Source organism: Ambystoma mexicanum, chromosome 10, assembly GCF_040938575.1.
Source record: "Ambystoma mexicanum isolate Mex_15411 chromosome 10, UKY_AmexF1_1, whole genome shotgun sequence".
Taxonomy (NCBI): Eukaryota; Metazoa; Chordata; class Amphibia; order Caudata; family Ambystomatidae; genus Ambystoma; species Ambystoma mexicanum.
Window position 1 is genome coordinate 1300463713 of NC_090932.1, and position 18640 is coordinate 1300482352.

An 18640-nucleotide genomic window follows, 5' to 3' on the forward strand; every position below is an offset into this window, starting at 1 on the left:
GCGAGACTCTAAGGAAGGTTAAAACCTTGGGCATAATCCTGGATCAAAATCCATCTATGAAACCCCAAGTAAGCAATCTCATCGTCATCTACCAATTACCTAAAGCTTTGACAAGCACCGCCGGCCTCTAATATCACGAAAAAAATTCAGAAGCAATTGCCAGAGCTATAATCGCTGCTAAGATCGATTATTGCTGCTGCCTACTTATAGGGGCCACACAAGCAGAAATGAATCAGCTACAAGTAATCCAAAATAGCGCAGTGAGGATAGTGAAATGTCTTAAATGGCGAGACTATGTATCTGACGATAGGAGAAGCCTGCATTGGCTACCTGTTAAGGCAAGAATCCAATTCAGACTGATTCTGATAGCGACACCCACCTACTGAAAATGCAGCGATGCAAATGTAGTAAAACACTCAAGGGAGCCTTTAGCTTGGCAGCACCCATAGCATGGAATTCTATGCCACGAGATTTAAGAGAAACAGAGTCCACAGACACCTTTAAAAAGAAACAAAAAACTTATTCTATTAGTCTCCAGAATAATGAAGAGGCCTTGGCTTCAAGTGATAGTTTAGGACCATCTTGGCTAATAAAGTGCTGTAACGGTCATGTCTTTTGTTATATGTACACCCATAAGCCCTAGGGTACCCCGGTGCGCGTTAGAAATAAAATAAAGGAAAGTAAAGATGCTAATGCATACTACAGTAACTATCATGTAGACGCACATTGTGCAACCAACTCACAAGAGTGGAGAAAATATGTTACCTATCCATAAGGGAGATCAGGTGGCACAATTGATACAGCTACCCGTGAAATTGTCCCCGGTAAAGAAAGGGAAGCCACCAACAGTGGCAACAACCCATGGAGACAGAGGGTTTGGATCAACAGATACAATGGTTCCAGGTACTAAGGTGTGGGTAGAAAAACCTAATGGTCCGCCCGTACCAGCGGATGTAATGGCATCAGGAGATAATCAAGTTGTTCTTGTGATGGAACCTGGGAAAAGAAAAATGACGCATGTTCCTGCTGACAAATGTTATTGCGCAAATAACGTACTCCGCTGATATCTTGTTTTTTAATTCTGATTTTCTAGATCCTGAGCATGCTAGTTGTCTTTGTGCAGGACAATGGTGTATTCGGGAGGGTCTGGGGACATGCTGGGAGGTGTGGCAAATGTCTCCATTAAACAGATGGAATCGGGGATATGCATGAAGACTGACACACCTGCTACCACCTTTGCGCCGGATGATGCGTCAATTACAGCATATTGCAGTGCCTTGAGAAAACGGCAAGGGCAGAAGAGCAATGTTTTGCTCCTGCCCCCCTCTGCAGTTTCTATGTCCTTTGTGCAACACAGCTATTAAGCCATTGTCAGGCAACCCGAGAATATATGGGTTTACCCTGCTCGACAAGCATTGAATATTTCGCATTTCTGTTCGGCGGATGTGCACGCTTCTGCAAATCTGATTTCCACCTGCCTTGTGGCTATACCAACGCCCGCCCCGATTGAGAAATGTATTCAGGGTCTTGCATGAACATTCTTTGGTTGAGGATTCTGATGTCAGGAATTCTCTTTCCGTTTACGAGTATTGCAAGTTCTGTGCGGACCCAGAGCGCAGATGGAAAAACATGACTCGCATCATCACTTACAATATTGCTCCTGCTGATGCCCGTTATCGAATGACTTGTGATTCGAACTATATTGGTAAATGTCAACAATTAGATTTGAACAAGGATGAGGGAAGAACGGGTTTTGAGCAGCGTTTATGTGCGCGACCAAGTGTTTGTGTTGATGTTAGGGAGAATTCTATTATAAGGCTAATTTCCTAAACCTAGTGAGTGCCCCAGCAGCTTTGCTGGATTTTTGGGGTTTGTTTTTTTCTCCTGCTAAGAGTGAGACTCCTTTCCTCCTACTCTTAGGCATGATTTGAGGTAGGTCTTTGACTTTTTGTGTGCTTATGGGCTATCGGTTTTTTTACTCCATAGGTTATCATCTGTTTTTGTGTATGTGTTACACAGCACCCTCAGTGCAGTAACAAAGGGGTGTCATAGTGACCCCCAAACATAGACTGCATACCCTGGGACTGACTACTGTCTCCCAGGGCATGTAAAGTCACCATTGACTTTACTAGTCCAAAATTGTGAACAGAACCAGTACAAACCATCATATTGTGGAAGTACTGGAAGGGTTTAATTTGATCGCCCCTGGGTCTGTTTCCAAGGGGGCACTGTCCAGTCCCCCCTTGTCGAGTTTCTGGCTGGTGGCAGTGGTTACCACGCAAAATATTCCACTGGAATATTTCCTATGGGATTTTCCCATTGATTTTAAACGCACCACCTTTTGGTGCAATGTTAAAGATACTGCCGGTTTATTTAATATAAAATCACCGGTTGGGTCTTTTCGCCAGAACTCTTTTCTAAAATGGCGTTCATGTCCATCTCTGTAACTCCAACCAAGGTCGGGCCCTTTGTTCCATTTTTTGGCAGGCTTCTCCACGGAAGTCCTCCAACTGGTGCCACTCTGTCTGGTTTCCACAGGCTGTGTGGGTGGGGGAATGGGCACCCTGGACTGCGCTGCCTTAGCAACTCAAGTTGCACTCTGTTCTGTTTGGCCCAGTGGTGAGCCGCCCGGCTCACCACTACACGTATGAGTGACAGCTAGGTTGTTGAATGGGGGGTTTTCTGCAAAAAAGCAGGGCTAAGTCGCCACAGGACCTAAGAAATCCGAAGAGGGGAGAAGCTGAGCCATCAGCAACGACACCACCCGTGGAGCCCTGCTGCAACGACCTCACCAGTTTCCAGACGACAAGAGAAGATCTTCTGCTGAAAGTCTTCTTCCTCTGAGCTAGTGGGATCAACTAGTATGCCATTTCGCCTTCCAGGATGTCTCTTGGTCGAATCGCCCGTGCCAAGCAACCTGGCGGCCGGATAGCCAAGCTTCACCACTGTGACCGCAAATAAAAGGAACGCACCTTTTAACCGACAAACTCCGTGGCTGGTCTCTTCCCTGGGCAGTGCAACAACTCCAAGTTTTCTCCTCGACGAGATCCTCTCTTCCCCTGAACTGCACGCGCTGCCAGGAACAACTGCCACCGCTGGAGCTTCCTCAACTTTAAAAGGTACTGTGTTCCACCTGGCCTCCCTTTCTACGGTTTGCTAAAGGTGACCCTTAAATCCTTGGCTTTCCAACTGGGCTGGCCCCCAGACCTCCTAACTTTACCTTCTGAATCAACCCAACCTCTTTTGAACCTTTTTACAAAGACTTGAATGCATTTCTAAACTGTGTGATCTTGGGCACATTTCACCTTGCTCCATTTAAAGTGGACCTGGCCTATGAACTTTGGCTCTACAGTAGACTCTGCCTTCACTAACTTGTTTTGGTCTTATAAAAGTGTTGGGAACTGTTTTAATTTCATGACCTGCCTCTTTCTCTCCCTTTAACTTAATTATTGGAGTGCCATTTAAGTTACGCGCTCACATCTGTTTTGACAAATAGTGGCGTTTTGACTTAGACTTGCCTAATAATTCTTAAGGGAGGTGTGTATACTTTTCTGACTGTGTTTGAACTTGCTTTGATTTATAGTGCTAGTGTATTTCTTTAAGTGTGTGTTAAATATAGTGCTAGTGTATTTCTTTAAGTGTGTTAAATAAATAATTATATACTTTTGATACAAATCTCTGGTCAGTGTTTGCTTGCTCTACTGTATTTTTAGCCCTATTGTGTATCCTCTGTATACTGCCCTACTCTTCTTGAGAGAAGTCTGACTGCTCAGCCACAGCTAACAGATAAATCTGGGTGGTGCAGATTGCTACCAATTGGGTTTACTGCTTACTCCTGTAGTCTTAATCTTCTTGCAGTGGTCCCCCAGGGAACTGCACAGGATTCTGCCTAACAGTTGATATATGTTGTGTAATTTTACGGTTTTAACCGCCAGTCACCTGAACCATCAGAAACTTCCCACAGGCTGGTTATTCTCTTGAGGGAACTATACCTATTCCTGCGAATATTTCAGGTGTCCCCTGTGCTTTTAATGAGGTTTCCTTTACAGCCTGCTATTCTGCGGTCTATGCGATTTATACATTACACCGCCCTGTCATCTGAATGTAATTCTGATGTGCATTTGTTGTCTGAGACCGATGTATTGGCGTTAGCCATTTTGCTGATAGGGATTTGGGGTCTGGCAGTTGGGGTTTATACAACCATGATTAAGTTAACTTGCTTGGCAGTGAAAGGGCTTAATGAGACCTTGCAGCTTTAACAGAGTTATTTTTCGACAATAGATTTTTTAGAAAAGCCATTTGCAGAATAGGGCTGCTATTGATTATTTGTTTTTGAAACACAATTTGGGGTGTGATGCCGTAGAAAGGATGTGCGGTTTTAATTTGGAGGACAATCCCTGTTCCATTGAAAAACATTAAGGGATTAAAGGATCTAGTTGCCTGGGTCAAGCAGGATCAGGACGGCATGGATTCCCGAGGCATTACGCTCGGTTTTAATTTTGGATTTTTGGTGCTTTTGGAATGGTGATTATTTGTTGTTGTGTTTGCTGTATTCCAAATTTGTGGAAAATGTGCAGAGATTTTGGGAGCCATCTTTTCGCCTTTTGGGTTATGGTAGTTGATTGCTCAAAAGGTGGAGTCTAGTGCTTATGTGCAAAAAAAAGAGCAAAAAACCATTTTGGACATTAACTTCCATTACCGCAATGAAAGCCTACATTTTCGTGGGCCCAGTAAACGTGCATTTCTGCAGCAGAAGCAAGGTCACATAATGATGTCAAATAAACTAACTGTGGAGAATAGTTCTACTGTCCGCTGAAGGACGAGCCAGAAAGGGAGTCGGAGCGCTCTGCAGGTGCAGTGATAAGGGGTACTGGGAATGAAGGAAGGGAAGGGAAGCTGGGTTTTTCCACTTCTAGCTGGATTCCACACTGTGCTCCTTATACTTTTGATCTGCTCTTCAGCCAAGGGCAATCATAACCAAGAGGGGCGGGGACTCCACCATAAAGAGAAGAGGAAAGGCAGTTAGAATTTGGACCCCAGAGTGATGCTGTGTCACAGAGGGAGGACGCTCCTCTCCAGACCCTGTTAGCACAAGTGATCTCTCTGCCTACCTGCTCGGGGACTAAGCAGTGTTGAGGTGGCCGAGATGAAGCGTCTTCTACAACTATTATAACAGTGATGCATTTTCTTTATGCATATGTATAAATGATTATAGGTTAAGTGTTAGTTATGTGTGTAGGCATAAGGTGTGAATAAAAGGCCTGTAACGAGCCATTTGTTTTTCTGATAACTATTGGTCCAAGGGTGATTTCTTGCTTATCCACGTACAATAACTCGTTTTGCTAGGGCCTAAGGGCACGGCGGTTCGAGGTCTTCCATGTGGCAAGCAAAAGCAAAACAGATGGGGTATAGTCGGATAAGTGCATAAGTAATGTGAAGTTGTTTATTGAAGTTTACACCGTTGTAAAACTAATAAAATTCTATTTTTTAAAAATAAAAGAAAAAAATAGCTCCTGCCAGCGTATCGTTTAAGCTAACCATGCTCTCCTAGGCTAGAAGCAGGAGCTAAATAGCTGCTAGCTCCACTCAAACCCTGGGCCGATCGCCAAATGTACCGAGCAATGCCCCAAATAAAGAACTAAGCAAGGTAAGTAAAGCAAAAATGCTTTACTTAACTCGAAAAGTCAGGCCAGGTTAAGAACAGAAAAAGTTGTTCCATCAAGGTCTGAGGAGGGAAAGCCAGGTAAACCAGGCAGGGAAAAAACATTTCAATACTCATGGCCTCATAGTAGGATTGGACTTGCAAGTTCCTTGGTTCGAAATTGCCAAGAGCTGGGGCTTTAGCTCCTGCTTGAAATCAGAAGAACTTGAAAACTGCTACTTTTAACTCCCAGGACCAACTGGTGCAATACAATCATACCAATTTGTCATGCAATCTTCAAATTTGGGAATGTGTCCAAATTTAAAGCATTAGAAGACATTTACATGACAACGGGTCACATAATGAACCAAAGGTTGCAGTTTACCTCATATGGAAGTTAGATTTTCAACTCCGTATGCACTAGGACCTTGCTTGCCAGAGGTAGCTCCTGCTAACTTCATGGGTCGAAATGAGAATTCAAGGATCGAGAGCTGCAAGTAGTTCCTCCGTGTTGGGAATCTTCTATGAACAGAAATTACTTATCTTGGCATAGGAGATGTCAAAATCGCAAAGTTCTCAGGATGGTGAAAAAGTCCACCTGAAGATTTTTAGAAAAATGTTCAGACTGTCCTAGAGAGCTGGCCTGCCCCACAGGTACAGGAAGAAGAAGACTTGACTGCGGGGTGAACTCTGGGAGGGGGGAGGAAATAATATTCTCGTGTAATAATGCATACTAAAATGTTGATTTCAAGTGATTGTTATGCTTCCCTGCCTTGTTCAAAAATGAACATTTAAAAAAAAAAAATGTTCGGACTGATAAAATGCTACTTTTGTTTAGTGATCTAACAATCAGATGCACATGTCAAAATAACCACGCTGGAGTGCCTGAAAGATTGAGGAATTTGCTTTTGCTTCCACACTGTGGCATGCACCCAAAAATGGCCATGCCGTAAACCTGTTGTACCGTCTTTGGCGCCATTGCTGACTATTTGTTGCTCTCACTCTCATGCTTTACATTGCATTTCCTCCATCTTGCTCCCACCTCTCACTGAGTCATTAACTATCTTTGCTGCTATTGCCATAACACGCCCATCTCCGTTTCTGTAACTGCATCAATCACTACTGCCGTTTATTGGCAGAGCATTTTTATCTCTGCTGCCTCCATTTCTGGGATGAAAACCCACTCAGGCTCTCTATAACTGCTGATGCACTAAAATAAGGCACAAATACATAGCGTGCAACAAATCTAACTTCCACATGAGATTCAAAGTGTACCTGTGTACAGATATTCAACGGTTTGGGAGCTCCTCTACCGAGTACGAACAATGAGAAAAAACCTGTTTTATGGGTAGGTTCCCACTCTGGAGGGTCTACAACCATGTTTAAGCTCACTGTACCTTTCACAGAGGAGAAATATCACGCGGCTGGTGTTGCTAATGGTACCCTTGTTCAGAGGAGAATTGCCTAGCATTTCAGAGCTGGACTGCCCTTGTGGGTGGGACCAGACTGACAGGCAAATGGATTTCTCTCCTCTGTGAAGGGTGCAGTGAGCTAAAACATGGTTGTAGACCCTCCAGAGTATAAATCCCACAGAACATGGTATTTGACCCATGTTCGTTCTCAGTAGAGGGGCACCCAAACTGTGGTTTAATATATCTGTGCACAGTACATATGACCTCCTCATGCTTCAAATGACTTCTAGAGGTTTCCCGATGCACCTTTTTATACAAATTCCCCAATACAGGGTGAATGCCAGATAGGTAGATTTGCATTGCACGTGTTGGTTATGGGAACCAAAAGTAGGTCTTGGCCAGGCTCTTGTAGCCTATATCCAGAAGCTAAATAACTTCTAGCTCCCAGCAATGTCAAACCCAGTTACTGGCTGATGCTGGAACTTAGAAGCTGCATTTAGCTTGTGCTCAACAAATCCTTATTTCAAACAGGAATCTCACACCATACAGTTCCACAAGCAGCCCCTGCCCCCCCAACTCCCATCTCCCTCCTACGTAAATGAAAGTCTCAGCAATGTGGGTTCTGATCTACATGGTGTGTTGTGAAAATGCCAATGTCTAAAGGGATGAAAGCACAGATTATTCAGCATTAGTTGCTGTGCCCGTCTGTTATGTAGGAGTACACTGTTTTGTATTGTTTAAATAAATACAGTTTGTTTGGAGTTTGTGGGGGAGAAGAGGGAGGTAGTTTATTGTCCTTGCACTTTCCCACTCAGTTTTCAACAGGAAGGGATGCACAGGACTTCAAAATAAATAAAATAAGCATAAAAATAGAGCCCGTTTAAAAAACATAAAAGAAGTTGCTCTGCAGAGTGCATAATAAGGTAACTGGGCTGAAATTTAAACAGGTTTATCAGCCAGTAATTTGAATCAACAGTGGAAAGGCAGTAGTTAACAGACAGCCAAGCCAAGGCCATACAGAGTGCATGAGGTTACAGTATTTCCACTGTATTGCAAAGGATGTATCAAAACGCAAACTCTTGGTTCTTACCTTGGTATACTGCTCCACTAGCTTAGTGAAGTAGTTGAAAAGGCTGTGCTGTGGCCTGAGGAAATCAAACTGAAAGTTCCTCTGTTCTTTCTGCATTAGCTGAGTCAGGAACTGGCGGCCATTGCGTCCAACAAATTGCGCAGTCAGTTTCACGACATCCAAGTCAAAGGAAGAGATTGAAGGGGGATCTGCAACAAACTCAAAATCTGGAGGTGGTTCTTTGGGAATGATGGTCTCCTGAATAACCTGAGCTTGCACCTGCAAGGGGTGATGATCAAACATTATAGCAAGTATGTGCTGTAATAAAAGCTACAATATCAGCTACAAGAAAGAAAGACAGCTAAACTAATGGCTTAGTGGCCAAATAATGGCTCTGCATCAGAAGAGGGGCCCCATTTTCTTCAATATAACCAGTGACAAACTACGCACAAGGCCTTGAAAGGAGGGGGGTTACAACACAAAGCTCAATACAATCAAATAATGTGTATCCCACAGCTGCGGTATACAAAAGGGCATTAAGGAACAAAGCCTAAATGTCTTCTGCATGTGAAGGTGGCAGGGCAGGGAGTGAGGACAAATCAAAAGGAGGAAGTCAGGTATTCAGTCAACTTAATTTATTGGACATTTGAATGGCACTTTTAAACAAATGTTTAGTTCCGTTTGTGGTCTTTTTCACCTGCGCTTGACTGTGATGTAAGGGTACCTGGTTTTAACAGCGCCTCAATGCCTTTGAGTTTTGCGTGCTTAATAAATGCAAAAAGAAAAAGAAAAGTGTTTCCAGGAGCTAGAAGGCAAAGAAAAAAGGGTGGGGACATAGGGAGAAAACCAACAGGAACGGTCATACTAGGCCTTGTGACATTCTTACTGTGCAAGTGCAGAGATAAAAGGAGCAAGGGTGGGAGGGAGTAACGGGGGCTCAGGGGGCTGTGGGAGGGAGTAACGGGGACCCAGGAGGCTGAGCAAGTGCTGAGGGGAGCCACTGCGGGCCAGTTCAGGGGAGGTGGGAAAGGGAGAAGTGGGAGGGAGGGGTAGACCAGATTCAGGCTGGTCCAGGAGGGGTGCCCGAAGGAAAGTGCTGGAAGGGATGCTGGGAGGGGACTGTGGACGGAGGAGAAAAAAAGTAAAGTCTTGAGAAGTTTCTGGAACTTAAGGCGATCCAGCTCAAGTCTGAGGGGGGCAGGGAGGACATTCCAGCAGGAGGCTCCCGACTAGGCAAGAGATCTACATTCCACTCTGCTTGGAGAAGCGTCTGAGGTGAAGCCAGAGGACCGAAGAACTTTAGAAGGGGGTTATTTAGGGAGTGAGAGCTGGATGTAGAGAGGTCCTAGGCCCCAGACAGCCTTGTGGATAATGCAAAGGGTCTTCAAGTTGATCCGTGGTCACCGGGAGCCAGTGGAGGCATTTTAGGCCTGAAGAGATGCGGTCCCTGGGAGGATTGAGGCCAAGAATAAGTCTTGCAGCCCGGTTCTGGATTAGTTGGCGAGGGCGAAGGGAAGAAAGAGACAGATTGAGGAAGATATTGTTGCAGTAGTCCAGCCTACAGATAATCAGAGGTCTGGAGCCATCGAGCTTCTGGGGTAAGGCAAGGAGCGGGAGGATACGTCTAAGGAGGTGTAGCTGAAAGTTGGACTTCATAGCAAGGTCTGTGATGTGTGGAGAAAAGGAGAGAGAGGGGGGGGTTGTCAAAGATGACCCCCCCAAGGTTTTTAGCCTCACAAGAGAGGGGGGCCCAAGGAGGGTGGCCAAAAAGTGGGGACGGAGGGTAACAAGGAGTAGGTGTCCCAATGGAAGTATCTCCGTCTTACTGGCATGAAGGCAGAGATAGAGACGCTGGATAGATGGAAGCTTAAAGGAAAGCAGAGTGTCGTTGACGTAACATTGAAAGTGGGGAGAGAAGGTGGAGATCAGGTGGGCAAGGTAGATGTTGAAGAGCCATGGTGATAGGATAGAGCCCTGAGGGACGCCACAGGTAGAGAGGTGGAGGAGTGGAAAGGGCACAATTGCACTAGGACAGTCAGTTACAAAGGAAGGAGGTTGGCCACACCAGTACCCGGTCCCGGATGCCTAGGATATCACGGGGACGTTTTATGAGGATGGCATGACAGTGTCGAAGGCTCAGAACAGAAGGAGTTAGAGTCCAGGTTTGAGAGTAGGTCTTCAAGGGTGTTCAGGAGAGCAGTTTCTATGCCACTGGATGCTCTGAAGCCAGAATGGTGGTTGTGGAGGTAGCCAGCCAATTCAGTGTGGTGGGTTAGTTCTGGAGGAGCAGGGGAGCACTTGATTGGAGGAGAATTTCATAGAGAAGACTACTCTAGAAACCTCATTCAGTGTAATGAGGGAAAAGGAGGAGAGAATGGTGGATATGGGCGCAGGTAGGCAAGAGAAGAAGGGGGGGTGAGGGGAGTAGATGATAGTGAGGACAGGATGTCCAGAGTTTTGGTGGAGAAGAGGGAGGCAAGGAGACTGCAGTAGGATTGGCAAGTGCCTTGCAGATTTTGAAAAGTTCAGCCGTGTTGTTGTTGCCACAGAGATGCGGGCTTGGACATGAGCCCTCTTCTTGGTGCAGATGGCGAGACAATATTACCTTTGGAGCAGGAGGCAGGGCAGTTTGTCAGAGGATCTACCCGAGGCCTGCCACTTCCACTCGGCAGCTTGGCACTTGCGTTTCAAGGCTGCCAAATTGAAGTCATACCAAGAGTTGCATTTGGAGGCAGGCTTCATGCAGATCCTATTGGCAGGGGCAAAGATGTCCAGAGTATTAGAGATGGAGAGATGGAGGTTAGCAAGTGCAGAGTCAGAAGTAAGGGTGGGAGGAGGGATGAAGGTGGCAGCAAATGCAGCAACTGGCACACGCTTAATCGGTCGAATGACGGAGAAGACTGGCAGTGCAGGTAGAGGCATCATTTGGGGCGCAGGCAGCTCAAGATGGGAGGAGAGAAAGGTCAGACCAGGAGAGTGGAGTAGTTGAGGGTTGGAGTGTCCGGCAGTAGACCAGACGGACGAATTGTGAGGGAAAGAGTGACAGAGGTCATGAAAGAGTACAGTGGCCAAATCAGGTGAATCAAGATGGATGTTAAAATCCCCAAGGAAGAGATGTTTGGGGGAGGAGGCCAGGAGAGAGGAGGAGCGGTCTGCCCGTTCTCAGAGAAGAGTGGCACGCCCATTCTGAGAGGAAGAGTGGGGTAAGTCCAGGAGGCCTATAGACAGTGGCGCGAGTGAGGAAGAGGGTAGGAGAGAGACAGTCTGCAGACGAGGCATTCAAAGGAGGAGTAGGATTGAGTGGGAATGATGGTAGATGGAACCCACTCAGGGTCAATCAGGGCCACTCCTCTCCCGACTGGGCGGGCGTGGGATTGGATAGCATCTTGTAGCCTTCAGGGATAAGAGTGTCAAAAGCAGTAATGGAGCTGGCCTTCCACCATGTCCCGGTGAGCGCAAGGACGTCAAGGTCCAGGACTTGAAGCAGGTGACAGATGTCTGAAGAGTGTTTAACACTGGAGTAACAGTTCAGGGTAGCTAGCTGGTTGCTCCCTTTAAAAAAAAATTCCGAGGAGGGGTACCACCATCGGATGGGGGAGGACGGAGTTGAAAAGGGATGGTAAACGCCCATCAAGAAAAAGAAGGCTGGGCTGAGAGAAGTGTGCCATGATAGTGCCATTATGGTGGACATTGATGATGCACCTGGATGATGGCAAGTGCTCTTGGCTCACTTCTCATCTGGTACCACCATTAATATGTGAAGAAAGGAAAGGGGAGGGGACAGAGACCATATGGAGAATCCATAGATTACGACAAGAATGGCAAAGAGAATTTCAGTGACAGTCTGCCTGGAGGAAGCATTGATGTAGGTGTCTGCTATGGGCAGACCTGGGTAGGAGACCAGGAGAGCTTTCTTACATTTCTTCCTTCCAGACGTAAAGAGATGGAGGGAGGATAAGTGATGGAGAAGCAATTAGAATAGATGGGAGAGATGGAGCACCATAGGGATGCCCCCCCCTCCCCCCCAACAAGGGTGTGCAATGGAGTGAGAGGGACAGAACTGTACAGTGCACAATAGAACTCACCAGGTGGCCTAGCAGCAAAAAGAGCAGGAAAACCAGCACTGGAGCAGGATCCCAGTGGAGGAGCAGAGTTAAGAGGTTCAGGCATACATGGGGACGGTCAAAGCACAGAATGTTGTACAGAAAAAATGCCCAAGTTGAAAGTTGTTTAGCACAGGAAAATGGCAAGATGACATTCTAGTACAGCACTTAAAAATGCTGCAAAAAACAATTTGGCAGTAAGATGGGAAGAGGCAACATGATGCATATGAGAGTAGTGGGGGAAAGGGAGACGCAATGTGAATGCAGTGTTAAAACAGAAAAAGGAACAACATGATGCAAAGTTCAATAAAAAACGTGTAGAGGAGTGCAGGCTTCTGAATGCAACAATTTAACACAAGAGTTCCGGACTCTACCGCTATACAATCGAACCGCAAAGGATATCTGCAATATACACTGTGCATAGCTCCTCTACACAAGAGCGATAGGACCTACAAATCACACTCTTTTTGTGGGAAAGTCATGATGTAACTAACTCCAAGTAGTTTGGAATCCACATTGCCCAGAAGAAGGAAACGCACTTGTGTGACTTTCTGCTACAGGAGAGGTTAGCAGTATACAGAGAATTATGTTTTGCTATACAAACTGATAAGGATTTATTCTCTAACGGTGCGAGTAAGCAGCAGTCTGGTATGAGGGGATCTAGGGTTGACAGATCAAAATATTCTATGTGATCCAACACTATAATGAGTTTCATGTGGAGTCTGAAGGAGTTTGCGGTAGATTAACAGTCACAACCTCAAATCAGATGGGCTCTCATTGTAGTTGCTGGTAGTGGTATTATTGGCAGTGGTGTAATGATCATATTCTACATAATAATTAGCACAAAGCTCTCACAGAACCTTACCTTCTGGGGTAGTTGCTGGGCAGACTGTTGTGCCTGCATAACCTTGGGGATAGCAGCAGAAGGTTCCTGCCCCTTGCCTTCCTTGAACTCATTGACTTTGTGTCTGTAGTAAGCATGATAAGGATCATTTGGGTTCAAAAAGTTGAATTTGGGATTATTTATCTCGTTCTGACGGATTCGAGCTTCAAATTCTGGACCATTCCTGGAATCGAAATATAGAAATCAAACCATTAGGGATACCATCTGAGGATTAGGAGGTAGATATCGGAGACAAACAAAAAACAAATCATATACACAAATCACTTAAGAGCGGCACAGCTTTCAACTATTCATAGGACAAGGCCAAAGCTGGCTACATACCTGGCTACGAAGCTGGCTGTTTTGTCAACAATATTTCTGACTTCAGGTGGAGGGTAAATAATTCCAACTATGGGCTTTGGTGCCGGTACTTCTTCCTTAGGCTCCTCTTCAGGCTATTTAGATCAATGGAGGCAAAAACAATTACAAACAAAATGGTAAGAGCAGAGCACAATATGGGGACCTACATCAGAGACCCCCTGGGACATTTCTCTTCAGTGAAGAGGCATGGTTTATATCCAGGAAATATTCCTCATTATCCCACGTACTGCCCCTGTGCTCCCCACCAAGTTTTGGAGAAAGAAATTAATCTAAAAAGTTCCAAGAGAATCATGGCAAAGAAGATCAGCAAAAATGCCTACAATTCCAAGGTTTGGCTCGTCCTGGCGCAAAACATTTTTCATTTTCTGAGGAAATGCAGTATCTGGTTCCATAGATCTAATCAATCTTTACGTTTACTATTCAAATAGAGTCTTGTGATGATTTAGCAAGCCCGTTTTATAAAAAGGATAATATAACTTGTAGAATAGAGTAAGATGTAAATGATGTTGGAATAACACATAGCGTAATCAAACTCAGCAAAACAAAAATTAGCCAACAATACAGCCCTCCCACAGGACCAAATAAATGTAAACTACCACCCCACTTTCTACTCACTCTCCTGTCTCAAATGCTATCCAATATTGGCACACTCAGACTAAAAGCAGAAAAGTGAAAACATATCAAAACACACCACACATTCTTCCCAAAATACATTTACAAAGAAAATAAACCCATACATGAAAATAAAAACGATTTACATTATTTTAATGAAACCATAAACTGAAGAAAATAATAGCTACTGGGACAAGTAAAAAGGTCTTATAAGAGACAGCTACAGCTCAAATGTAAGGGTCAAGGATTTCACCAATTAGGTTTCCTTACATTTTGTAAATTACAGTTATTAGGAGGTGCATGCACAATCAAACACAACATGCAAACCACTCTCTTAGAGCACTACTAGTTTTTTCAGACTAACAGGAATGCTGAAAATCATGTGGCTTTCCTTATACGCCAGTCTATGCCCATCTAAGCAATAGGGCTGGATATTGATCCTGTTGAATTTGCCTGCAGCCTTTGATACCATTGACCACTCCATTCTGTGTCAGGGTCTACAGGAGAGCGGGATCTCAAGTACGGTACTTAACTAGTTTGGCTTTTCTTTTAGACTTTCTCAAACAAGTTCTCTTCCTCCTAATAGGTCAGCGACATTGGCCCTTATCTGTGGGTTTGCAAAGAGCTCCGTTATCCCCCCCTTTGCTTTTTAATATTTAGGTTCGCCCTCTGGCTAGCCTTGTTCATTCACAGGAGAGTGGATGAACAACAACTGGCTGAATTTGAATGGTGACAAGAACGTTTTGGTGCTTGGCCCACTAGATACTTGCACTTCTTGGTCCTCAGACTTTTGGCCCTCTTCCCTTGGCACACTTCCTGTCTCAGTGGAATCAGTTATAAAATGTGGAAGCTAAAATATCTAGCTCTCCATCACCAGGTGATGGTAGTGCAGGTTATCTCAAACTAATAATGATTATTAAAATGGGTGGTTCCTTTTATACCACCTTCATTAAAAGGGACCAGTAGTAGCCTCTGCAGCGCTATGTATTCGAGACTACTGCAATGCGACACTGGTGTTTCAGCCTAAATAGGCTTCAAATTCTTCAAATCTCAGCACTCTGATAGTCGCTGGTTTATCAAAGTTTGCCCACCTCTCTCCTGTATGACACCAACTTCACTGGCTTCCAGTTGAAAGCAGGTTACATTTAAAGCACTTTTCTTAATGCATAGAGCCCTTCATGGGCAAGGTGCCTCATATCTTCAGGAGAAGATAGCTCTTCCATTGGCCAACCTCTGTCTTCTTGTGGTTCCCCAGGTCAAGAAGGTTTCTGTGGGTGGTAGAGCGATTTCAGTTGCGGTTCCTCTCTGGAATACCCTTCCACCAAACCGGAGGCTAATGCATGACCATGTTAAAGGAGTGTGCTCAAAAATGTTATTGTCACAAGCGTTCAGGCATCTGGTTTTAAGCAAACTGTGATTGATCGTAAAAACATTTCCTATGCACCTTACCTTAGTTTTCCGTACTTTTACACATGCGAAATCGAGCGGGCCGCGGCCATCTTGTGCTAATCTTATCCGTGGATCGATTGCCCTAAGCTCAAGTGCCCCTGCGGCACTAAATCATTTCACTCGCCCCTGAAGCTGACATCACTAGACGTGTGCGGCTCATTTCACAACCTGAATGAACGTCTCTCGTCAATGATCTCTGTGCGCCAGCTAATGAAGTGTCTCCATGGAAATGGCAGGACACCTCTTAAACTATAAACAGACAGCTTCTCATCAGACAATATCAAAGTTGCTTTATCAATCATTTCACAGGTTTTTTTTTTTTAATAGCCTGTGACTCGTTTGTGCTCTGTTCAGCTATCTTCGTTGCTCAGAGCCCGTGCGAACTGATACTTGTACTAGCATTACTATCGATTTTTATTTCGTCATATAATGGCAACCATACAGCCCTACCAGTATGAGCTGGAGTATTCCGGGGCGGAATTAGTTGATAAAGATGCAGAAACGATGGTGCATTGGATGACAGTTGGGGAGACGAATCACTGGAGCCAGAGCCTAGTCGCATGGAAGACGTTTCCACCTGGTGTACCTGCGTTCGGTGCGAGGTCATGCCAACCGAGGAGTAGTACTGCTGCTGCAGAGAAAACTCTGGCTGCTTGGCCTACATATCGGAAGAAGAGACACCGCTGCAATGCGTTACCAAGCTGCATGACTTCAGGGCAGCCTCCCTCACAAGGTCTGTGTTGAGGATTATGATGGTACTTATGCACGAACTTCGCACAACAGTTCGCCCTCGCAATCCAAATAACGAGTAAGTGTACTCTAGATTTGATGTCACTTTGACCACTGAGGCCACTAACATTTCTTTTTTGTCTCCTATATTGTTGCAACTTCCATCTATCACTGCCAAATTAATGTAGACTGGCAATTCAAAACATCTTTCGCGCTTTGGGGAAATAATAGTGGTCATCATGTGTCTTTCAATTTAAACTAAGAAAATATTTCTCTGTGCCCCAAACGTTATGGTTTGCATGGGTGTTCACCTTTGTAATGTGTCTTCACTTTAAAGGCCAAGTTGATTGATCCAGAAGTAACATTTGTACGGGCAACTGTGCCATAGGATACAGAGTGCATTTTCAACTAAGGTTTGTACACTTATCAGGATCATTTAAATACAGTATGTAGGTTTCTCTTCCACAGGTGGTACAGGCTGGTGGCCTATCATTTGTTTACATAGTGGCTTCATGGAGGCTTTGATACCGTGTTCGACGAGTAATACCCGCCTGTGTCGTTGGAGCCATTCACGCCAAATTCCCCAGTGACAGCTGACAGTACATAGGATTTTCCCACACTGTGCTGCAACCAATAGTGTACAATGTGTAGTATATTTGTGCCATCAACATGACCAACAAAATAAAATACGAAAGCTTATATGAATAATTGTTTCAATTTTTCAGTGAATCAAGGACACGCCCACTTGTCTGTGAGGGACTTGAAATAATGGTTGGTGCACTTTTACGCTCACCTCCTCTGCAACAATTCATCACCGCTCCATTATAAACGTCCAAGGTGCCAAACACCAGGTACACTTCAAAAGGTATCTTCCGCAAAGGGGCCCTTGTACACACGGCCTCCCCAGACCCAGTGTCTCCAGGCTCCCCTGAAGCAGACCGCAACAAAAACATGTCACATTCACATACACCCACTTTTATAATCCTTTATAAACCCCTTCATATTTATCCGCAGAACATCTCTGAGCACTGGAAGTCAACCCTTGGTCGCGCTACCTGTTCTCCTGCTACCAACTCCCCTGCTTGCTGAATCTAATTGTTTGTTAGTCAAGGTAAGGATAGGTCACCTTTTAACTTCACTATATTCATCTCTTTTTGATCTCAAAATGTCTATCTATTTCGACCGAATGTACCCAGTAGTGTTATGTTCATTCATCTCAATTACTTTACCATTGTCTAATGTTTCAAGTGTTCTTATCTCAATATATAGTAAATGTTATCATTGTCGGGGGCGTGGCCAGGCAGCCATGAGATAGGACGTGTTGTGTTCGGTGATCCTGTGGCATATCTATGCCTGAAACTGACGCACAAGCTGTATGAAGACTCCTGGTGTGGTGCGAAACTGCATGGAACAGCTGGACGACGTTTTTTGCAAAGACTGAATCGTGGCAACAAAGTTACAACACAAAAGGCGATAAGCGTGGACTGCACGACCTCAGATGAAAATGGCGGCTGTCTTCACACTGAGAACTAAGGACAGCGTGGATTTATTCAGGGATCGGTTCGCTGCTTGACTGAGGCAAATGACTCATACAGCTAAGAGGAGCATTGTGTGAGGCCAGTGAAGTCATACACCCTGGTGGACATTGTGCAGACACAAAGCACAAAAGAATAAAGGCAGAGCCGAGTTCGGAGCCCCGGCTGTGGAACGTATACACTGTGGCAGCGTAATGCGCTCCTGTAACAAGATGTCCGGGAAGAAGCTTGTGGGTCATAATCACACGGACCTTGGTGGAGTGAATGCCCATAAGTAGTGATAAAGAGAAATACCTAGATGCGCTGAGCGAAACCTACCTGACAGTATAACGGAAACGCAACGGGAAGCCGAGGAGCAGAGGAAAGTACATTGCTCGCTTAGTATAAACCAAGCGTTCTTCACAGCAACACGTGGAATAACTGGGTGGCTCATTTGCATACGACTTATGAATACACTGGCGATTTTGCCCGGGGTACGGGATCAAGCACACTGGAGTGTGCAGTCCCAAGCAAACGGATGTAGGAGACTTGGAGCTCCGCGGGGGCACACAAGCAGACAATAGGGTCACTGATGGCTTGAGTGACCCAACGCTACCAGCTGCGAACACGAGACCCAACACAATAAAACCTGGGGCCCAAGATCTGGACGTTGGTGCAAGGAAGGACTTTGGTACTCAATAGCAGTCACAACAGAGCAGAATAGCCCCCTCACCACGGTCAAGAATGAGAGGATAAAGCACTGGAAAATGGGCTCACATGCACAGGGGGAGAGCTGGCATATGATATGACACAGGCTGATTCCCAACATGGCTGCACCACCACTAGA

At 45.2% G+C, this 18640-nt stretch overlaps 1 protein-coding gene across 1 annotated transcript in view; it reads right to left on the reverse strand.

The window, feature by feature from the left end:
• SF3A1 (splicing factor 3a subunit 1) overlaps positions 1-18640 on the reverse strand; it is a 429521-nt gene that overhangs the window by 382681 nt on the left and 28200 nt on the right. The window contains exons 2-4 of the mRNA XM_069619306.1: positions 13451-13563; positions 13091-13292; positions 8144-8401 (exon numbers count right to left, since the gene is read on the reverse strand). Coding sequence (XP_069475407.1) covers positions 8144-8401; positions 13091-13292; positions 13451-13563 — 573 coding nt within the window. The remainder of the gene's footprint in view (positions 1-8143; positions 8402-13090; positions 13293-13450; positions 13564-18640) is intronic.